Raw genomic sequence first — 24,423 nt, forward strand, 5'->3', positions numbered from 1 at the left:
TGTGAAGAATCAACAACAAGTGGGACACAATCATGAAGTGGAACGACATTTATTGGATATTTAAAACTTTTTTAACAAATCAAAAACTGAAAAATTGGGCGTGCAAAATTATTCAGCCCCCTTAAGTTAATATTGCTGCGATTACAGCTGTAAGTCGCTTGGGGTATGTCTCTATCAGTTTGGCACATCGAGAGACTGACATTTTTTCCCATTCCTCCTTGCAAAACAGCTCGAGCTCAGTGAGGTTGGCTGGAGAGCATTTGTGAACAGCAGTTTTCAGTTCTTTCCACAGATTCTCGATTGGATTCAGGTCTGGACTTTGACTTGGCCATTCTAACACCTGGATATGTTTATTTTTGAACCATTCCATTGTAGATTTTGCTTTATGTTTTGGATCATTGTCTTGTTGGAAGACAAATCTCCGTCCCAGTCTCAGGTCTTTTGCAGACTCCATCAGGTTTTCTTCCAGAATGGTCCTGTATTTGGCTCCATCCATCTTCCCAGACACTTATAAGAAACCCTGTTATGCCCTCCGATGAACCATCAAACAGGCAAAGCGTCAATACAGGACTAAGATTTAATCATACCACACTGGCTCCAATGCTAGTCGGATGTGGCAGGGCTTGCAAATGATTACAGACTACAAAGGGAAGCACAGCCGCGAGCTGCCCAGTGACACAAGCCTACCAGATGAGCTAAATTATTTCTATGCTTGCTTCGAGGCTAGCAACACTGAAGCATGCATGAGAGCATCAGCTGTTCCGGACTACTGTGTGATCACACTCTTCGTAGCTAATGTGAGTAAGACCTTTAAACCGTTCAACATTCACAAGGACGGATTACCAGAACGTGTACTCCGAGCATTTGCTGACCAACTGGCAAGTGTTTTCACTGGCATTTTCAACCTGCCCCTGACTGCATTTGTAATGTTTGAAGCAGACCACCACAGTGCAGGTGCTCAAGAACACTAAAGTAACCTGCCTAAATGACTACGACCCGTTGCACTCACATCTGTAGCCATGAAGTGCTTTGAAAGGCAGGGGGCCTCCCGGGTGGCGCAGTGGTTAAGGGTGCTGTACTGCAGCGCCAGCTGTGCCATCAGAGTCCCTGGGTTCGCGCCCAGGCTCTGTCGTAACCGGCCGCGACCGGGAGGTCCGTGGGGCGACGCACAATTGGCCCTAGCGTCGCCCGGCTTGGTCGGTAGGGGTGTCCTTGTCTCATCGCGCACCAGCGGCTCCTGTGGCGGGCTGGGCGCAGTGTGCGCTAACCAAGGTGGCCAGGTGCACAGTGTTTCCTCCGGCGCATTGGTGCGGCTGGCTTCCGGGTTGGATGCGTGCTGTGCGAAGCAGTGCGGCTGGTTGGGTTGTGTATCGGAGGACGCATGACTTTCAACCTTCGTCTCTCCCGAGCCCGTACGGGAGTTGTAGTGATGAGACAAGATAGTAGCTACTACAACAATTGAATACCATGAAATTGGGGATAAAAAGGGGTAAAATTCAAAAAAAAAAAAAAAAAAAGAGGTGCTTTGAAAGGCTTCCCAGAAACCCTAGACCCACTCCAATTTGCAAATCCAAATCCAAAGGATCCACAGACGATTCAATCTCTATTCTCCACACTGCCCTTTCCCACCTGGACAAAAGGAACACCTATATGAGAATGCTGACTACAACACCTGTACCCTCAAAGCTCATCACTAAGCTAAGGAGCCTGGGACTAAACACCTCCCTCTGCAACTGGATCCTGGACTTCCTGACAAGGGTAGATAACAACACATCCTCAACCCTCAGGTGTGCGTGCTCTCCTGTACTCCCTGTTCATCCTTGACTGTCAGTGTGTTGCCAGGACAACAACCTCTCCCTCAAAGTGATCAAGACAAAGGAGATGATTGTGGACTAAAGGAAAAGGAGGACCAAGCATGCTCCCATTTTCATCGACGGGGCTGTAGGTTGAGAGCTTCAAGTTCCTTGGTGTGTCCCCCCTATTTTACGCTGCTGCTACTCTCTGTTTCTGATTCATGCATAGTCACTTTAACTCTCTATATTACTTCAATTACCTTGACTAACCTGTGCCCCAGCACTTTGACTCTGTACTGGTACCCCCTGTATATAGCCTCACTACTGTTATTTTACTGCTGCTCTTTAATTATTTTTAGTATTTTTAATTTGTTACTCATCTATTTTTTACTTAACACTTGTTTTTCTTAAAACTGCATTGTTGGTTAAGAGCTTTTAAGTAAGCATTTCATAAACTTTGGACTGGTACTGTGTATATCTTTTGGGGGGGGTAGAATTTTCATTGTTGGACATAAAATACTAAAAATACCAGGAAACCAGCTTCAGGTGATTTTAATTTAAGAAATCTGTAATTAAGTATTCCCACGCATAATAGAGACACATGATCGTATACAAATGAAAGTAAGGTTTGAAAGTACTATGTTTTAGTCAAACACTGTGTATGTTTGGGCTTTTTGCAGTCTACAAATTATTTGTAATCATGTGCCAGCCCCCAACCAACCGCTCCAGAAGAAATCGACCAGTGGCTGAATCTAGTTGATGATCCCTGCTGTAGGTGAATGGGATGTGATGTACTGAAGTTGCCTCCCGCCAGGTGACAGCATTGCTTTTCAAATAATAATAGGGCGTTACGCTATTTACCACTGCTGGCTCAGTTTTACTTGTTAAAGAGCCACTGAACACGCTGATTTTTCTGTAGAAAAACAAGATTTCAGTCTTGGGATGTTTCCTGACCGATTCCGCGTTTGGTTAATGATGTTTGTCCGCCATCAGAAACCGATTTCACTTCCTCAAAATCCCCATAATGAATCTAATATTACTCAAGAAATCTGTAATTCATTTTAACGTTTTTTTGCCTAGGACGTTTTAGTTGTGTGATTTTACGTCTAACTGAAGTGTGTGGTTCAATATTTCTCAAGTGAAATGCAACACACGTTGTCTTATGTAAACAAAGTCGGAGCTGCTGGACAGGTCTGTCTCACTGTCTCTGCTATTGGATAGAGAGCAACCGCTGCAGCTGTTCACCCCATGTTAGTAGGCAAATGAAACTCGTCAAATCAAAACCCAACCTTCATTACCAGTTGTGACGCACGGATGTTCCACACTCAGTTTTAGACAAGACTGACTTTATGACCAAAATTATCCTATTTACACTTTGTAGTCAATGTTGATACACTGTTTCTGATTCATATCAATGCCACATAGGCCGTTTTCAAATGGATTCGTTTATTTTTAAAGGCAGTCGCTCCTTAATATCATCACTCGTTATTTGTTTCACACAAATAGCTCAAAACACACACAAAGTCACAAAGGGACTGTGAAATACATCCTACTGAATCATAAAAAAAAAAAAAAAAAACAAGCCAGTAATACATCCACTTATTGAGACAGACGGAACATGTTCATTTCAAACCACCACATATAGATGTAACAGTATAAATTTAGACCGTCCCCTCGCCCACACCCGGGCGCGAACCAGGGACCTTCTGCACACATCAACAACTGACACCCACGAAACATCGTTACCCATCGCTCCACAAAAGCCGCGGCCCTTGCAGAGCAAAGGGAACTACTACTTCAAGGGCTCAGAGCAAGTGACGTCACTGATTGAAACGCTATTTAGCGCCCACGCTAACTAAGCTAGCCGTTTCACATCCGTTACATAGAGATGAATGTGAGATTATGGGAATCCTCACAGCCTTGTAATATGAAAAGGGTTATTTACCTGTACTGTACGAAAGAGGTTCAGTTTGAGCTGAGTTGCAGGGCTATATCAACCTGGATGGTGGAGTCTGTAGTGGAGATGGTGGTGCCAGGCAGAACTCTCATTACTCATTGTACCTGGCTCAGCATTGTACCTGGAATCTAGCTCTCCCTCCCCATCCAGTCTATCAATCCCATAGACCATAAACCTCCATGGAACTCGTCCTCTTCCACACAGTTGTACAGCTGTACCAACGATTAAATCAAACACAAACAAGAATCATCAATTCCTCAGAAACATCACATAGCACCTGACCGTCAGCCTTTCTGTATACATAGTTTGAGATGATAGGCCTATGAGTGAGTCATCAATAAATTATAGTGAGTCATCAATATATTATATTAAGGACCTTACCATGCATTGATAAGTGTACCTGGTAAATGTAAGTAGAAGTAACAACTCTGCTGTGGTTTTGGGTCAGTGAGGTCCTTGCCGTTTAATAGAGCGTTTCTCAAGGAGGGTCTAGGTCCCTTCCTTCCACATAAAGGTTTGCATTTCTTCAGAATTGCAAGGTGGTGAGGTGTGTGTGTTCTAACAGTGAGTGTGTGTTCTCACAGAGACAGACAGACATAGAGAGGGGGAGGGAGAGAGAAGGAGCACATGTGGCAAATGCAGATGTCTTTTCCTGAGCATAATATTTGTAATCTATAAGTAGAAAACATATTTCAACATCAGGAATATGCAGTACAGTGAAGGCTGCTGAGGGGAGGACGGCTCATAATAATGTCTGGAACTGAGCGAATAGAATGGCATCAAACACCTGGAAACCATATGTTTGATGTTGTTGATACCGTACCACCAACCTCCTGTGATACAGTACCATATGTTTGATGTTGTTGATACCGTACCACCAACCTCCTGTGATACAGTACCATATGTTTGATGTTGTTGATACCGTACCACCAACCTCCTGTGATACAGTACCATATGTTTGATGTTGTTGATACCGTACCACCAACCTCCTGTGATACAGTACCATATGTTTGATGTTGTTGATACCGTACCACCAACCTCCTGTGATACAGTACCATATGTTTGATGTTGTTGAAACCGTACCACCAACCTCCTGTGATAACAGTACCATATGTTTGCAGAAGGACCACATGCATTTGTCACAACATGGCAGCAGCAGCAATAATTTTTGCGCATGCACTTGTCGATCATTAGGGCCAATAGCATGCATGCACCATTAATTTATGCGCCTCCCTCCGCCTGGAGTATTTGAGTAGTGATTGGTGTTACTATCTGTCTTCTCCACCTACGTCACTGACCTTTATAAAGTAGTCTACTGAGTTTAATTCAGTGTCAGATTAGAGAATAGTGTTTTGGAGAAAAGTCAACGCATACATATAGTGAGTAGAACTTCAGGTTTGGGCGACACATCTCGGGTTGGCATACATCCCCTGTATGCACAAAGTTTAGGAGTTGCTTTTGAAAGTGAGTTGCGACAGCGGGTGACATCCAGTCACCACGGACGGCGCCTTATAAACAGAACGGTTGGATGCCAGACGCTCTTCCTTGAGAACGGTAGAGATATTCCGGTTGACGGGTACCACTCGTGCTCAGCATCCCAAACTGAGTTTTCTTGGCAACTTCCAGCTAGTGAACGATCATTCTCACAAGCAACGGGTTGAATTGGTGAAATAAATAGCAGAAACTATGCCCAGCAAAAGCGAAGATAATCGGCCAAGACTCTGCCTGCTGGAGAAAGGGGACAATGGTTATGGGTTCCATCTCCACGGCGAGAAGGGTAAGACCGGGCAGTTCATACGGCTTGTGGAGCCCGACAGTCCGTCTGAAACTTCTGGGATTCGCGCGGGGGACCGACTAGTGTTCGTGAACGGGGAGAACGTGGAGAGTGAGAGCCATCAACAGGTTGTGTCCCGGATAAGAGCCACCGTGGGCCAGCTCGAGCTCATTGTTGTCGACCAGGACACTGAGCAACTGTTGAAAAAACACAAGATGAAGTGTCTCAAAGAATATGTCACGGAGCGCATTCCTTTACCCAGCGACGACGAGTCAGAAAGCGAAGACGTTAAGGAGAACGGGACACCATGCGGGACACCGAGAGAATCCACACCCATCCCGGAAAATAACGGAGAGCTCCATGGCCACGTAGAGCTCCATAGCCATGTTGAGAAAAAGCTGAGCATCAACTCTGAGAAGGTGAGTGTGCCAAAGTGCAGAACCTGAATAATCAATTCAATTCTTATTTTGGGTCATTGATGTAGCCTGGTGGTCACAGTAAGCTACATTCTGCAAATATACACTACAGATTCAGTTACAGTTTGCGTAATAGTACCACTGACACTGTCCTAGGGATTTCAGTTAAACGAATGGGATGTTTTTTGTGATTCATCCATTTATTCACCAGCAATGTAATTAGATTATTTTAACTTTTCAGTCTCCTTTTCTATAAGTGCACTGTGAGAATAACACATGTTATGGTCAGCTGCAAAGCCCAATATTCCCACTCTCTTCATTGTAGCAGTTTTGGCAGAGATAGCAGGTTGTAGGCGAGTCAGTTGGCTGCACATTTGTTGTGGGTGGTGGTGAGAGGTATTGGGAAGGGGGTTTAAGAGAGGTAGGACAAACAGCCTGTTTCAGCCTCGAGTTCAAGTTAATTTGACAGTGAAGCTGCTGCACACCACACACATTTGTGGGAAAGGGCAACAACATTTTTTGTGTTGTTGTTCTGAGGTTTGAAAAAGAACTGACACTTAACATTGGGGTTGAAGAGAAAGAATTTGAGGTTTACTGAAGCAGATATCTTTGAACACACCATATCCAACATATTTCTGGCGTCTTCATGTTTTCATGACTCACAATGTAATGCACCCACAGTGGAACACAAGAAACAAATCAAAATACACTTCTTAGTCCTTGATTATGACCTCCCGTTGTCTATGAAGAGTTTCATTCCAAAATGCTATATATCCATTTTCAGAAATGTTGGTAAAGTAGCTTTTATTGTTTAAAATAACTTATGAAAGAGATTGGTGTGTTTTTTCACTATCTCATCATGTCATGAGGTTGTTCATTGACATACATGCATTTTTATGAAATCTATAACATAATGGTTTCATTTCAGTCACTCTCAGAGAAATAAGTAGTACTGCGAGGTTTTACACAGTCACATTTAACAAATAACATTTTGTTTATTAAAGAACTGAACAAATGATACATTGGTGACATCAATATTTAATTGAGTTATTTTTATTATGTGAGATCTGTATGTAAAACATTTAGAATTAACATTGTATTCATCTTATCCAGAGCAACATACAGTTAGTTCGTGCAGCCACATACAGCGCCTTACAGCCACATGCAGCGCCTTACAGCCAGCCACATGCAGTGCCTTACAGCCAGCCACATGCAGCGCCTTACAGCCACATACAGCGCCTTACAGCCACATGCAGCGCCTTACAGCCACATGCAGCGCCTTAGAGCCACATGCAGCGCCTTAGAGCCACATGCAGCGCCTTAGAGCCACATGCAGCGCCTTAGAGCCACATGCAGCGCCTTAGAGCCACATGCAGCGCCTTACAGCCACATGCAGCGCCTTACAGCCACATGCAGCGCCTTACAGCCACATGCAGCGCCTTAGAGCCACATGCAGCGCCTTAGAGCCACATGCAGCGCCTTAGAGCCACATGCAGCGCCTTACAGCCACATGCAGCGCCTTACAGCCACATGCAGCGCCTTACAGCCACATGCAGCGCTTTGTTGTCACTGGCTTATACACTTTACCCCATAATGTCAAAGTGGAATTATGTTTTTAGACATTTTTTACAAATTAATAAAAAATGTAAAGCTGACATTTCTTGAGTCAGTAATTATTCTACACCTTTGTTATAGCAAGCCTAAATAAGTTCAGGAGTAAACATTTGCTTAACAAGTCACATAATAAGTTGCATGGACTCGTGCAATGATAGTGTTAAACATTATTTTAGAATTACTACCTCATCTCTGAACCCCACACATACAATTATCTGTTAGGCCTCTCAGTCGAGCAGTGAATTTCAAACACAGATTCAACCACAAAGACCAGGGAGGTATTCCAATGCATCTGCATCGCAAAGCGGAGCACCTATTGGTAAAAAATGTAAAAGCAGACATTGAATATCACTTTGAGCATTGTGAAGTTACAATGTTGAAGTTACATGTTGGATGGTGTATCAATACACCCTGTCACTACAACAATACAGGTGTCCTTCCTAACTCAGTTGCCGGAGAGGAAGGAAACCACTCAGGGATTTCACCAGGAGGGCAATGGTAACTTTTAAACAGTTACAGAGTTGAACGGCTGTGATAGGAGAAAACGGTGGATGGATCAGAAACATTGTAGTTACTCTACAATACTAACCTAACTGAGTCAAAAGAAGAAACCGGTTTGCAACAAGGCACTAAAGTAATACTGCAAAAAATGTGACAAAGCAAATTTTGTTCTGAATACAAACTATTATGTTTGGAGCAAATCCGATACAACACATTACTGTGTACCACTTTCCATATTTTCAGGCATAGTTGTGGCTGCATCATGTTATGGGTATGCTTGTAATCGTTAAGGGCTGGGTAGTTTTTCAGGGAAAAAAAAGAAAGGGAATGGAGATAAGCACAGGCAAAATCCTGGACGAAATGTAGTTCAGTCTGCTTTCCACCTGACACTGGGAGTTTAATTCACATTTCAGCAGGACGATAACCTTATAGCACAAGGTCAAATCTACACTGGAATTGTTTACCAAGAAGACAGTGAATATTCCTGAGTGGCTTAAATCCTGAGTTACTTAAATCTGCTTAAATCTATGGCAGGACCTGACAATGGTTGTTTAGCAATGATCACCAATCATTGATCTTGAATAATTTTGAAAATAATGGGCCAATGTTGCACAATACAGGTGTGGAAAGCTATTAGAGAATTACCCAGAAAGACTGCTGTAATCGCTGCCAAAGGTGATTCTAAAATGTATTGACTCAGTGGTTTGAATACTTATCTGAAGAAGATATATTCTTGTTTTATTTTTCATATTTTCTTTGTACAAATGTTAGGATTTTTCTTCCACTTTGACATTAGAGTATTTTGTGCAGATCATTGACACAAAAAAAACCCCAATTCAATCAATTTTAATACCATTTTGTAACACAACAAAATGTGGAAAAAGTCCAGGGGTGTGAATTCTTTCAGAAGGCACTATATCACAGTCAAATACACAGTTTACAAACATTCCAACTAAACAATGGATATATAGTCATGACCAAAGGTTTTGAGAATTAGACAAATATTAATTTTCACAAAGTCTGCTGCCTCAGTTTGTATGATGGCAATTTGCATATACTCCAGAATGTTATGAAGAGTGATCAGATGAATTGCAATTAATTGCGAAGTCCCTCATTGCCATGCAAATGAACTAAATCCCCTAAAAACATTTCCACTGCATTTCAGCCCTGCCACAAAAGGACCAGCTGACATCATGTCAGTGATTCTCTCGTTAACACAGGTGTGAGTGTTGACGAGGACAAGAATGGAGATCACTCTGTCATGCTGATTGAGTTCAAATAACAGACTGGAAGCTTCAAAAGGAGGGTGGTGCTTGGAATCATTGTTCTTCCTCTGTCAAGCATGGTTACCTGCAAGGAAACACGTGCAGTCATCATTGCTTTGCACAAAAAGGGCTTCACAGGCAAGGATATTGCTGCCAGTAAGATTGCACCTAAATCAACCATTTATCGGATCATCAAGAACTTCAAGGAGAGCGGTTCAATTGTTGTGAAGAAGGCTTCACGGCGCCCAAGAAAGTCCAGCAAGCGACAGGACCGTCTCCTAAAGTTGATTCAGCTGTGGGATCGGGGCACCACCAGTACAGAGCTAGCTCAGGAATGGCAGCAGGCAGGTGTGAGTGCATCTGCACGCACAGTGAGGCAAAGACTTTTGGAGGATGGCCTGGTGTCAAGAAGGGCAGCAAAGAAGTCACTTCTCTCCAGGAAAAACATCAGGGACAGACTGATATTCTGCAAAAGGTACAGTGATTGGACTGCTGAGGACTGGGGTAAGGTCATTTTCTCTGATGAATCCCCTTTCTGATTGGTTGGGGCATCTGGAAAAAAGCTTGTCCGGAGAAGACAAGGTGAGCGCTACCATCAGTCCTGTGTCATGCCAACAGTAAAGCATCCTGAGACCATTCATGTGTGGGGTTGCTTCTCAGCCAAGGGAGTGGACTCACTCACAATTTTGCCTAAGAACACAGCCATGAATAAAGAATGGGACCAACACATCCTCCGAGAGCAACTTCTACCAACCATCCAGGAACAGTTTGATGACGAACAATTCCTTTTCCAGCATGATGGAGCACCTTGCCATAAGGCAAAAGGGATAACTAAGTGGCTCGGGGAACAAAACATCGATATTCTGGGTCCATGGCCAGGAAACTCCCCAGACCTTAATCCCATTGAGAACTTGTGGTCAATCCTCAAGAGGCGGGTGGACAAACAAAAACCCACAAATTCTGACAAACTCCAAGCATTGATTATGCAAGAATGGGCTGCCATCGGTCAGGATGTGGCCCAGAAGTTAATTGACAGCATGCCAGGGCGGATTGCAGAGGTCTTGAAAAAGAAGTGTCAACACTGCAAATATTGACTCTTTTCATCAACTTCATGTAATTGTCAATAAAAGCCTTTGACACTTATGAAATGTTTGTAATTATACTTCAGTATTCCATAGTAACATCTGACAAAAATATCTAAAGCAGCAAGATATGTGGAAATTAATATTTATGTAATTCTCAAAACTTTTGGCCATGACTGTATAGCGTTTTCTAAATAACACATTTGAATATTATATTATATATATATATATATTATATATATTTTAATCTGAGAACAGTAATATTTTACACATACATGAAGATACCAATAAGCAATCATTTCTAGTGAAAAACCGTCACAAAAAAAAAACCATGTGGATAAATCAACTCTTCAAATGCTCCTCACATTGTCCAGTAGTCGTTCCTCACTTTATTTATTATTTAAAGGGACGACATTTAGTCTTCACGTCCTCTTAATACCCTCAAGCTAACAGCATGCACATGACGTGGGTTCATTCAAACATTGAAGAAAAGAGGGGCACTCCAGAACATCTGTGCCCCCCGCAGTGTCCCGGATGTTTACCGCTGGGGCTCTCCCAGCCCCACTCTGGTTCCTCTATTGCTGTGATGTAATAACCCAGACTTCTTCACTGACACTGCACTGTCTGTTTGGGTCTTTGTGTTCCAATGTGCCTCTGAGTGATTTGCTACCATAACAGTCTAAACAACAGTCTCACTACCATACCCTGCAGTGCCCAGCCATGACCAGCCCACTCATGTGTTGGACAGGATGCAGCCAGCCAGACACATGTGCAGCATCTTATGGGCTGCTCGAGGGGCTCCTATACATCCTGCATATCCTGTGTATACTATGTGTACTGGATACAGTTGACATGTTTGTGACTTAAACTCCTCCACCATTACACTTCCAATAAAGCAGTTACCCACTGTGCTCTCATTACATTAATCAATATTAAGAGCAGGATTTCCAACAGGGTTTAATCTCTGAACTTGCAGGGAAGGTAATGGGGGTCATCTAAGAAACCTTATGAGAACCCTGTTTCCCTCACCCTTAACTTCCATGTTTCGTCCCAATATCCAAAAACACAGCAAATCCACCCCACCTATAGGCCCTGCTGTGTCCTGGCTGTGACTCTGAGTCTGCAGGGTAGTTAAATGCTGCGTCAGCCTCATCTCTTATCAGTGCTGTGTGTTAACACTACAAGGCAGAGGCCCAGTCAAGGGCCCGGTGACAGACATGACTGTGGAAGGTAGAGGACTTGTGCCACATAAAGGCACAGAAATACTGTTGTGCAATGTTGAACAATCTATCAGATCCCCTCAACAGCTGAACATGTTACAGTACATCAGACCACAATATCACATTAGTTAACTCTATAGACTAGAGCAATTGAAGCTCATGGAAAAAATGTACTGTGTATTAATGTACATGTAAATGTATTACTGTAAATACTACTTTAATGTTTGAAGGTTGAGAAGATCATAAATGGTAAGCCTATATATTGGAACACTGGCAGTGACACAACTCAGGCTTAGACGATATTACTATGTTTCAGGAATTTTCTGCCTGCATCCTGTCCGGCATTCCTCTACCCTGGCCCATGCAGTCAGTGTGACATTACACACACACACACACACACACACACACACACACACACACACACACACACACACACACACACACACACACACACACACACACACACACACACACACACACACACACACACACACACACACACACACACACACAGGGTGGTGAATACACAGCATGTTGGTTTAACAGTCTCACTGACGTCTTTAGCAACTGCATGTCCCTGTCTTTGAAGAAAAACAAAAGAGGGGACCAAGAGGAACGCCCTCTCCGGAAACCAAGGAGGAGTTGCCTTGGTTACACTGATGTGGTGTGTGCTATCCATGTTGAGTGTTGGTCTGTGTGTGTGAGAGGCAAAGTGAGAAACAGGGGTGTGAAGCAATGGAGAGGAGGAAAGTAGAGATGGAACATTTAGAATGCAATCGGGAATTGCAGTCTTCTCTGTTGTTAGAAACCAAGGACAGAGATAATCTTTCCAGAACTCTGAGTTTGATTGTCTATTCCTTCTCTGATAGCCATTTACGTGGCCACTGCACACACAACAAGCCATTGGATTCAAAGGGCTTTCTCTGTTTTCCCTGCAGTAAAATGTAACCACCATTGTAAAATGCAGTGGAGTGGGGAGGGATGCAGTAAACCAGCACACAAGTCACAACAGGTTATATTTTGGCTGCCCTTATTACACCGTTAATAGATTTAGGTGCGTCTTGTCATACTGGCTGGATCCTATGGGATCTGTCATTAAAGCCACTCTAAACATCTGATAAAATATGAAAATAAGGGTGTGAAGCATGCCTTGAGTTAAGCCTCTAAGTGAATTTTCTATCCACAGTATCTATCTTATCTGTTGTGTTGTTATTGTTTTGTGTGCGTGAGGCACCTAATTCCCTCCATTTGCTTTTGAGGAAAGCCCACATCAACCGAGAGGCTTTGATCTATTGAGATTCCACTGGGAGACTGAGGAGGATGCCAGCCAGCCAGTCAGCTTGGTGTTTCTGGAGTCCTCATGAATGACTGCCTGGTTACATAAGCCTGTTTTTAAAGGCAAATTACAGGAGAGAAAGAGTCCTCCTTGTGTCAGATGAAATCAACTGTGACTAGTAGGCTGAGAGTTGTGCTGTTCAGGGAGGGGCCGTTGTGTGTGTTCCATGTCTTGGAGGAAGTCTGTAGAGAACAGTAGCATAGAGATTTTGCCTGGAGAGCAGCAACATGCAGACAGGCCTGTTGCCACGTCCTGACCTTAGTTCCTTTTTTATGTCTCTGTTTTAGTTTGGTCAGGGAGTGAGTTGGGGTGGGCATCCTATGTTTTGTAGTCTAGGTTTAGTATTTCTATGTGTTTGGCCTTGTATGATTCCCAATCAGAGGCAGCTGGCAATCATTGTCTCTGATTGAGAACCATACTTAGGCAGCTTGTTTTCCCACTATGGGTGTGGGTAGTTGTTTTCTGTCTTTGTGTGTCTGCACCAGACAGAACTGTTTAGTTTTAGCTACATCGCAGCTCCTCGTATCGGTCGGGCTAGAGTGGGCATCGAGCCAGGAGAAATGATGCCGGCTCAGCGCATCTGGTCTCCTCGGCCCGGGTTATATGGCACCAGCCCTATGCACGGTGTCCCCGGTTCGCCAGCACAGCCCAGTGCGGTCTGTTCCACCCCGCCGCACTTGCCGGACTACGGGGAGTATCCAGCCAGGACAGGTTGGGCAGGCTCGGTGCTCGAGACCTCCAGTACGCCTCCACGGTCCGGTCTATCCGGTGCCTCCTCCACGCATCAGGCCTCCTGTGGCAGCCCCACGCACCAGGCTTTCTCTCTGTCTCCTCCCTCCAGGTGTTCCCTCCTGTCCAGCGCTTCCAGAGTCTCCCTCCTGTCCGGAGCTGCCGGAGTCTCCCTCCTGTCCGGAGCTGCCGGAGTCTCCCTCCTGTCCGGAGCTGCCGGAGTCTCCCTCCTGTCCGGAGCTGCTGGAGCCTCCCGCCAGTCAGGAGCTGCCAGAGCCTCCCGTCAAATCAAAATCAAATTTATTTATATAGCCCTTCGTACATCAGCTGATATCTCAAAGTGCTGTACAGAAACCCAGCCTAAAACCCCAAACAGCAAGCAATGCAGGTGTAGAAGCACGGTGGCTAGGAAAACCTCCCTAGAAAGGCCAAAACCTAGGAAGAAACCTAGAGAGGAACCAGGCTATGGAGTGGTGGCCAGTCCTCTTCTGCCTGTGCCGGGTGGAGAGTATAACAGAACATGGCCAAGATGTTCAAATGTTCATAAATGACCAGCATGGTCAAATAATAATAATCACAGGCAGAACAGTTGAAACGGGAGCAGCAGCACAGCCAGGTGGACTGGGGACAGCAAGGAGTCATCATGCTAGGTAGTCCTGAGGCATGGTCTTAGGGCTCAGGTCCTTTGAGAGAGAGAGAAAGAAAGAGAGAATTAGAGAGAGCATACTTAAATTCACACAGGACACCGGATAAGACAGGAGAAGTACTCCAGATATAACAAACTGACCCTAGCCCCCGACACATAAACTACTGCAGCATAAATACTGGAGGCTGAGACAGAAGGGGTCAGGAGACACTATGGCCCCATCCGATGATACCCCCGGACAGGGCCAAACAGGAAGGATATAACCCCACCCACTTTGCCAAAGCACAGCCCCCACACCACTAGAGGGATATCTTCAACGACCAACTTACCATCCTGAGACAAGGCTGAGTATAGCCCACAAAGATCTCCGCCACGGCACAACCCAAGGGGGGGCGCCAACCCAGACAGGTAGATCACATCAGTGACACAACCCACTGAAGTGACGGACCCCTCCTAGGGACGGCATGAAAGAGCACCAGTAAGCCAGTGACTCAGCCCCTGTAATAGGGTTAGAGTCAGAGAATCCCAGTGGAAAGAGGGGAACCGGCCAGGCAGAGACAGCAAGGGCGGTTCGTTGCTCCAGAGCCTTTCCGTTCATCTTCACACTCCTGGGCCAGACTACACTCAATCATATGACCCACTGAAGAGATGAATCTTCAGTAAAGACTTAATGGTTGAGACCGAGTTTGCGTCTCTCACATGGGTAGGCAGACCATTCCATAAAAATGGAGCTCTATAGGAGAAAGCCCTGCCTCCAGCTGTTTGCTTAGAAATTCTAGGGACAATTAGGAGGCCTGCGTCTTGTGACCATAGCGTACGTGTAGGTATGTACGGCAGGACCAAATCAGAGAGATAGCTAGGAGCAAGCCCATGTAATGCTTTGTAGGTTAGCAGTAAAACCTTGAAATCAGCCCTTGCCTTGACAGGAAGCCAGTGTTGGGAGGCTAGCACTGGAGTAATATGATCAAATTTGTTGGTTCTAGTCAGGATTCTAGCAGCCGTATTTAACACTAACTAAAGTTTATTTAGTGCTTCTGTCAGTCAGGAGCTGCCAGAGCCGCCCGTCAGTCAGGAGCTGCCAGAGCCGCCCGTCAGTCAGGAGCTGCCAGAGCCGCCCGTCAGTCAGGAGCTGCCAGAGCCGCCCGTCAGTCAGGAGCTGCCAGAGTCCCCCTTCACTCCGGCGCTGCCAGAGTCCCCCTTCACTCCGGCGCTGCCAGAGTCCCCCTTTACTCCGGCGCTGCCAGAGTCCCCCTTCACTCCGGCGCTGCCAGAGTCCCCCTTTCACTCCGGCGCTGCCAGAGTCCCCCTTTCACTCCGGCGCTGCCAGAGTCCCCCTTCACTCCGGCGCTGCCAGAGTCCCCCTTCACTCCGGCGCTGCCAGAGTCCCCCTTCACTCCGGCGCTGCCAGAGTCCCCCTTCACTCCGGCGCTGCCAGAGTCCCCCTTTCACTCCGGCGCTGCCAGAGTCCCCCTTTCACTCCGGCGCTGCCAGAGTCCCCCTTTCACTCCGGCGCTGCCAGAGTCCCCCTTTCACTCCGACGCTGCCAGAGTCCCCCTTTCACTCCGGCGCTGCCAGAGTCTCCCGTCTATTCGGGGCATGCTGAAAGGGTCCCCAGTCCGGGGTCGGCGGCGAGGGTCGCCGCTCCAAAGGCGCCACCGAAGTGGGCCCAGACTAAGGTGGAGTGGGGTCCACGTCCCGCGCCAGAGCCGCCACCACGGACAGATGCCCACCCAGACCCTCCCCTAGGGTTTAGGTTTTGCGGCCGGAGTCCGCAACTTTGGGGGAGGGGGGGGGGGGGGGGTACTGTCACGGCCTGACCTTAGTTCCTTTTTTATGTCTTAACTGACTTGCCTGATTTTCTTAGGCTACTGTAGCCTAGTGGTTAGAGCGTTGGACTAGTAACCAAAAGGTTACAAGGCAGTTAACTCACTGTTCCTAGGCTGCCATTGAAAATAAGAATTTGTTCTTAACTGACTTGCCTAGGTAAAATAAAAATACATATTTTAGGAAACGGGCAGCCACACCTTAGTTTGTGACTCGCTCTTTCAATCTCATTAGCGTAGCTTGCTTCTGTGGGAATCTTTTCCTGGGGCCTTGGCCAGCACATAGAATCCAGAAAGCTTAGACTGGTTTCCTGTCATTGTTGTTGTTGGAGGTAGAGAGAGTCAGGCAGACCCCCTCCCCCTCATCCCTCTCACCCCCCTCACCACTCTCATCCCCCCCCATCCCTCTCATCCCCCTCACCACTCTCATCCTCATCCCTCTCATCCCCCTCCCCCATCCCTCTCATTCCCCTCACCACTCTCATCCTCATCCCTCTCATCCCCCTCACCACTCTCATCCTCATCCCCCTCACCATTCTCATCCTCATCCCTCTCATCCCCCTCCCCCCCATCCCTCTCATCCCCCTCACCACTCTCATCCCCCTCTTCTGCTCTCTCCACAATGAGTTGCCTCTACTGGTCACAATGAAAACTCCTAGTCTTTATTACTGTAATTTCTCAATTACTACAGTCTACAGCCCTCAAACTCAACTCTGGACCTCGAGCCAGTTCCACTGATTTTTTTTCAATAGTTCTAATCAGGGACTGATTGAGACCTGGGACACCAGGTGTGTGCAAATAATGATCAGGTAGAACAGAAAACCAGCAGGTTCCGGACCTCATAGGGTAAGAGTTGAGTACCCCTGGTCTACAGTATACACACAGTGTTGTTCATGCTAGTGGATAACATGCTAACTAACGTGGGCTGTTTAAGTCAAAGTCAAAACCTCTTACTGTAGTTGATGGCATTCCTTGTAACTTTGGTCAAATCTGGTAGACTAGAGCAGTGTTTCCCAACTCCAGGCCTCCATTATCTCTAACAGTACACTTTTTTATTGTAGCCCAGACAAGCACACCTGATTGAACTTGTCAACTAATCATCAAGCCTTCAATGAGCTGAATCAGATGAGTTTGTCTGGTGCTACAACAAAAATGTGTGCTGTTGGGGGTACTGGAGGACTACAGTATATCACTTATATAGCCCGATTACCCCATTGTTTTTGATGTGTGGTCGTGTGTAGGGCGTCTGTCTTCATGTGTATTTGCTCAATCACGTGTGTGTGTGTGTGTGTGTGTGTGTGTGTGTGTGTGTGTGTGTGTGTGTGTGTGTGTGTGTGTGTGAGAATGTTTGGGAGTCACCCTTTCCTTCCCTCCTCTTTGTTGAGCAGTGTGTTCCAGAGGAAACGGTCAACATGACAAGAGAGACAGGGTGGAGGTCTAAACACAGGGTCACAGGATTCATTGTGTTTCAATAGACTGATCCATTTATTTGTATACTGTGTGTGTGTGTGTGTGTGTGTGTGTGTGTGTGTGTGTGTGTGTGAGTAGGTTGTGCCAACTTGTGTGTGTGGTGTCAACTTGTGTAAATGTGTGTGTATTTGTTTGTAGAGGGTAAGAGTTCAGGAGCTTGTGAGTGTATTATGTAACTAACTCTGTCTTACACACCCCCTCTAGGCTCTACGGTCAGTCCCGTACATCTGCTTCTCTAATAAGGGTTTAGATGCCTTAGTAGCCTTTAATTGTAGGCATCACATGGACAGAGAGGTGTATTGGAAGTCCCTCACTGTAGGTCACTGGGCTTCCTGCTCTGCTCAGTGTGTTCTGTCTCCAGTCTTGTCTAGGGCCCAGGGTGGAGCTTTGGCCATACATTCACACCCACCATGGCCCTCTTCCTGAGACCCAGTGGCTTTGGCTGAGGAGCGGTTTGTGTGTGTGTGTGTGTGTGTGTGTGTGAGAGAGTGGATGGTAGAGGGTTTGTAGTGAAGTGAACGAGTGACTCTGGCCCAAAACAGCAGCATCACCGTCTCTCCTACAGTTAAGGCCACGACACAGGGCCAGGTCAGGGTGGGGTGGAAGTGGACCTCACGAGGGGAGCCCCCTGGGATGCAAGAGGGGAGAATGCTACAACATTCCATTTCTCATTCCATACCCCTCAGGGTTCATAACCCCTCCTTGACAATGAGAGAAATGGCCGCACCCTCCGTCACCCGCGCCCAGCGATGACACCACAGAGTAGGACCAGGACAGACTATACAACACATACAGGCAGTGTTTATACTGTGTGTGTTCTGTCTGAAAGGGTTTCTATGGAGGTATGAAAGGCCAGGGATATAATATATTCTACCATCGTGGGTGTATGATGTTGGTTTCTGCAGTGTTGGTGAGCTTGGTTATGTTATCAAAGCTGACTACAGTCTGACAGCAAAGTGTGAGCAAATGTTTGTCACATGTTGACCATCCACAGCCTGAATGATGCCACACAGGATGTCACAATGTTCTCTTTCACTTATTCATCCCTCTCATCCTTTCCTAGCCCTTTTCCTCTCCCCTCTGAGCTAGCAGTATGATCTAATGTTCATCATTGTCTCTGTCAATCTGTGCAGTGACAGGTTCTCTGGGGCTGGGCTCAGTTGGATGTGAGAGACATTTTGTGTGCCTGCAACTCGTTGGGTGGAGTTCAGAGTCAGGAAGCATGGCCTCACAGATAAACCATGTTGACTCCTCAGGCCTGGTACCTGATAGGGTAGGACTAACACACTGATACTAACACACTGATAGAGAGCCATAGGGATGGAGGAGGGACAGCTGCTTTGGAAATGTGTGTCCTGAGAAGAGACAGAACTAGAGATTTGACTGAAAAGGATGTCTGGGGATGATGGGCACTTCAGTACCTAATCAGGGCACACCCACCCATTAGTGTTAAATACTAAAGTAATACTGTAAAGTATTTTTACTTAAGTACTTTACACCACTGGACAGTAGGGCACCATTGTTCACCCCTGCCACACTGACTGAAAAAACAGGTTTACAACAGTGAGTTTGTCAGTCAAACTTATTAACTCTCTCCCCTATAGGGGTTTGAAAGGGTCACTAAACTAAGCTCTTGTCAAAATTACACATGACAATCACGAGACTAAGGATTTGTCCTATTCCACTGAGTAACCATGGAGCTTTTGACTGTCATCTCTGAGGTTATTCTTTCACCTGATCAAGGGGTGTTGCTCAGCTTTCTACCACTTATTAAAAGCCCAGGAGTTAGAGGCCCTGTTTAAAAGTTGCTGTGGTAGCAGTGGGCTGACTGCATGACAGATCTATTGTATATAGAGGACTGCTGAGTGTGTGCGGAATGCCTGGGTTGATGATTTGCGGGGCGCGTGGCAGAGGAGGGTGCCTAGACATTGGACATTATCGATGGCACAAAATGCAGCCATGTGCAGCATGGAAAACTCTGCGAGAGCCAATGCCTTTCAGGCAGAGCAAGACACATTCTCTGTCCATTACAGCTGCAGTAGAATATCTCTTGTATGGCATTATCATGAATTATAAAGTGGGTGGTTCAAACCCTGAATGCATCGGACTGTATACCAAGGGTATGACAAAAAATTGCAATAATTACGTTGGTAACCAGTTTTATAATAGCAATAAGGCACGTCAGGTTTTTGTGATATATTGCCTATATGCCACGACTAAGGGCTGTATCCAGGCACTCCACGTTGCGTTGTGCTTAAGAACAGCCCTTAGCCATGGTATATTAGCCATATTCTTACTGCTTAAGAATAACATGATTTAACATGAGTCTTTTTCCTGGATGTTGCCCTGTAGTTGAGTCACTCAGAGACCCTGGCATTCTGTAGTAATAATGACACACGTTACCCGGCTACAGTATGATGATGTCCTGGTGAATACACAGTAGTTACACTTCAGTCCTCCACTGGCTTCACATGGGGAAAATATGAACCTGGCATCTGGCAGAGTGGCAGCCACTGGCATGGTGTATGAAGCTGTTTTCAAGCTGGTGAGGTGGTGATTTTGACAGCTGCCTTAGTGTTCCGTTAGAAAGGCCCTCTGTGTTAAATATGGTCAGGAGAAGAGAATGAGAGGATGGACGATGCAAATGGCCTGAGATCATTAACCTTTGAGATATTTTACTAGAGCTCATCATGGTGTTTTACAGCTCTCCACATCAGATCAGGTTTTTATGGGATGGCATCTCTGCTGTCAATCATTGACTCAGGTGCTGAAGAGACAGTGAAGCTCTCTTGACAGGGGTTTAGGTAAATAGTAAATATGGGTTAATATCTGGTAAGTATGAACTGAAAACAGCTACAAAAGAGTGAAATAAGTGTTCTTTTTTGACAGGTATGATTTTGGTTGGTTTGTGCCTCCCAGGTATAAACAAGGTCAGTCAGTTTTAGTGGCAGTTCCTTGTCAGAAGTATGTTTGAGGTGTTGCAGCTGTGTGGTGCCAGTTAAACAGAAGCTGTGGTGATACTGTACCTTATCTGGCATATACTGCTTCCTGAGGGGGTTGTGTGTTATGGTGAACTGGGTTATATCATGCTCTGGGTGGGGGCTGTCAAATCTGTAACTTTCAGAAGAGATAGATTAAGAAAGAAGCATCGCCAGCAGCTGCAGATAGTTGAGTATATCAGCCTTAATGATGCGGGTTAACAGTTGTGTGTCGATAAACTGTACTCTTAGAAAAAAGGGTTCTTCAGTTGTCCCCATAGGATAACCCTTTTGGGTTCCATGTAGAACCCCCTGTGGAAAGGGTTCTACCTGGAACTAAAAGGGTCTACCTAGTACCTAAAATAGTTATACAATGGTTCTCCAATGGGGACAGCCGAAGAACCCTTTTAGGTTATAGATAGCACCTTTTTACAGGTTTGCTTGTTGGCGTGTGCGTTGGTTTGTTAGCATGTTCAGGCTGGTTAGTTAGTGTGTGCAGTAGGCCTACAGTGGTTTTCTGGTCCTCCATAGAGTGTATGCAGATGAAATTCACATTCTACAGCGCAACAGCAGAGTCATGTCTTAATTGTAAATCTAACAGTGACTCAATAATCCGTGCCTTCTGGGAATGCTATAAATCTGGAAGTTATTTTACGGAGTTAGAAAGTTGACCTTCATAAGTATTACCATGTACATTTACTTTTAATCCATCTGTCTCCATATTTCAAGACATGGCGTATGGGGGTGTAGTGAGATATTCAATGGGTTGGACAATTCTCTTCTTGAAAAAACGTATATCCTTAAAAACTGGAAATCAACCAATCCTCCATCGTTAAAACAATAGAAAGGTCAATTGCTTTATTATGTAAATGTTGACGGTGCGTGGGCGACGAAGAGAAACAAGATGGTGCAGTTTGAGGCCATGAGAGGGATGCAGATGCTGGAGAAGGGGGTGTGAGCAGGTGGGTCTGGGTAGGTGTGATGTCATTGATGTTTGTGTATGTTTCCTATTGTTAAAACATTTATATAATAGGCATACACATTTTGAGTGTAGGCAAACAGAGAGAAGAAGTGTGTCTGTCTCGACTTGAGGTTAGATGCAATTGAAAGCCCGGTACGTAGCAGGAAGGAAGAAATGGGCTGAACCAGAGGATGCTAAGTCTCATTATCTCCAATGACCTACCTGCTCCAAAGGTCCCCTTCCTAGACTTGGACTGGATGACGATGACATGATGGCTGTTCTATTTTTGCATCAGGCCATAGTAAAACATCTGGCACAATTGGCAGTCAGGGAAAGCCTGGTTTTGAATTATGACTCAAATGCTTTTAGTCAGTTTCAAGTAAGACCCCAAGGTTTGTTAATGTGTTCGTTCATACTGAAAGTGTTCCACTTGTTCATATGAAACTAGGGCTTCTGGTTGAGCCCACGTGTCCACAGTCGTCGGCCACAGATGATGGTGATCGCAATATTTTTTTATTCCCTAAAAAGAAGATAGAGATGGTTCTTGGTAAGGTACTGCTTCTCCTCCCTCCTGTCACCTCCATATAGAGGGTGTTAGTGAGTCCCTCCATGAGAATGACAGAGGACATTTCCCATTATGGCGTCTGTTAGCGCACTGGCAGCGCCATTGATGCCATCTCCATTTTGAAGTAGTCAGTTTTCTTCTTCTACTACTTCAGAGTTGGTAAACAAACTGAAAGGGTGCATGCATACTGCCACCTGGAGTGTGTTGTCTGAACAGGTATAAATCCAAGGTTGGTGATTTACTGTCACCTGCAGCTATGGAATGTTTGCTCAGGTCCCACTTGATGACCTGGATGGAATTATGTGATCCTTCCTTAACTTCAAAATGGTGAAAGTCCTCAATAGCGCTGCCCTTGCGAAAAGGGGCTTTCCGGGCACTAGAGTCCTCTATCATTCTCTCTGGTGACAGCCAATGACCTGTCAGAACAGCTCCGACCACTGACTTACTGTAAGTCACAGCTTTAGAAAGGGATGAGCCTCTGTACGCCTGTGTGCCTCTAAATCCTCGTAGCTGTAAAACAGTGCTGTCACATTTGCTTGATGGTTTCGGTAACCAGCATGTAGAAATACCCATGAGACACCGTCGCTAATTTACACTGGAAGCGTAGTCAAACCAACTCATTATTGTCAGGCAAGGGGTGGGCAGGATGGAAAATGGCTTTGTTTTTTTCTACGTCTTCTGTGTGGTAGATGTGAGTGCTGTAACCAGTGGGACTGTAGGGGTGTGTATCTGTATTGTGTATTTATTTATCTTGCATGTGAGGAAGTTGACTACAGAGGGAAGAGTATGCTTCAGGAAAGAAGTAGCAGTTCCTGTGCGGTGCACTTCCCCTCATGATGGAAAAGGTTGTCATCTTCATCTCACTGCATGTCAAATCTATGCCTAAGCATTTCAAATAGTCCACAAAGCACAATACTTTCCCTTGCTTTGAAAATGCTTACTAGTATGGTTATTTCTGATGATTCAGGATATGCAAAACCTTGTCATTTATTCACATAAATGTTAATACTAACTGTGTTGTAACTGTTGTCTCAGTTTTTCTCCCTGTATTAACTGTTATTCATGAGGTGTTGCTTCTCAGTTGACCGGAGATATGTGGGACCACAGACCCCAGACATTATGACTGTTAGAAACCTCCTCATATAGAAGTCAACACAAGGTGATGTAGATTTGTAGGTGTGGGGGATAGAGATGAGAGCGTGGATATTCCTGAGAGGTCACTGAACTCAACGTGATTGGAGCACAAAGTGCCCATATGTGAGATCTCTGGAAGCTTTAAAGGAACATGATGTTTAAGGTTTAGGCTTAGAAACAACTATTCAGGAGTTGTAGCACACAGTGTTCCTATTTACAGTATATAATTACCACAGGAATTTTTCATTTCCTAAAACAAGATAAAGCTTAATATGATGTAATGAATTGAATTGAATGTTAACTATGTAATAGTTGGTCACCGTAATCTTCCCCCACCTGAGTGGTTACCATGACCAAACCCTTCCCTTTTAGAATTTGGAACCAGTAACAGCCTTTCCCGAGTTGGACTTCCTTTCCAGCGTTCCTCTCCCACATTCTCCAAATAGTATGCCTTGATAGAGAGAACTAGGTTCTGGGAACCATTCAAAACAAAATAAAGAGTGAAAAGATTAGACAAATATTTCTGTCCTGAGACTGAACTCAGGTCACGGCTAAGCTTATCTAAAACAAATATTGGTTTCATGTGGGAGACTTTTATAATACAGAGGTAGACAGACAGTCACCCTCATTTTTCCAATAGCACACCATGGCATTTTCTATGGGTATTCCCTATATTCTGCCAAAGCTGGGTTGTGTTTTCTCCCATTTAGTGCCCAATGAATGTGACGCAGGCTATTGCGCAGGCGGGGTGACTGTAAAACTGTCTGTTTGGGCTGACTGTTTTAAAAGCTGACCACTGCAGGTGACTGTTGTTCTTATGGTATCTTCCATCCATTACTCCCTTCCTGCAGTGGAGAGGTTGAATGTGCACACACACACACACACACACACACACACACACACACACACACACACACACACACACACACACAACATGCAGTAGGAGTGAAGCACGGTTTCCTCCCCAGGAGAAGGCCCTGGTTTGTGTGTGTGCAGCAGATTCCACAGATTCCGTGCCCTCCCGGAGATTCTTCCCTGCTCCCGACACAAACTGTCTTCTGTTATCTCAGCCACCCTGCCATGGTCCCTTTCTGTTGGTTGGCAGGGACGCTCAACGTTGGCCAGTTGACCTCATCCTTCCTGGCTGTGTTCCGCTGTG

At 45.4% G+C, this 24,423-nt stretch overlaps 1 protein-coding gene across 1 annotated transcript in view; it reads left to right on the top strand.

The window, feature by feature from the left end:
* The first annotated feature begins 5,084 nt into the window (after positions 1 to 5,084).
* Positions 5,085 to 24,423, top strand: part of slc9a3r1b (SLC9A3 regulator 1b) — a 34,636-nt gene continuing 15,297 nt past the window's right edge. The window contains exon 1 of the mRNA XM_036938622.2: positions 5,085 to 5,943. Coding sequence (XP_036794517.1) covers positions 5,437 to 5,943 — 507 coding nt within the window. The 5' untranslated portion in view covers positions 5,085 to 5,436. The remainder of the gene's footprint in view (positions 5,944 to 24,423) is intronic.

This window comes from Oncorhynchus mykiss, chromosome 12 (assembly GCF_057628025.1).
Source record: "Oncorhynchus mykiss isolate SJ-2025 chromosome 12, ASM5762802v1, whole genome shotgun sequence".
Lineage (NCBI taxonomy): Eukaryota > Metazoa > Chordata > Actinopteri > Salmoniformes > Salmonidae > Oncorhynchus > Oncorhynchus mykiss.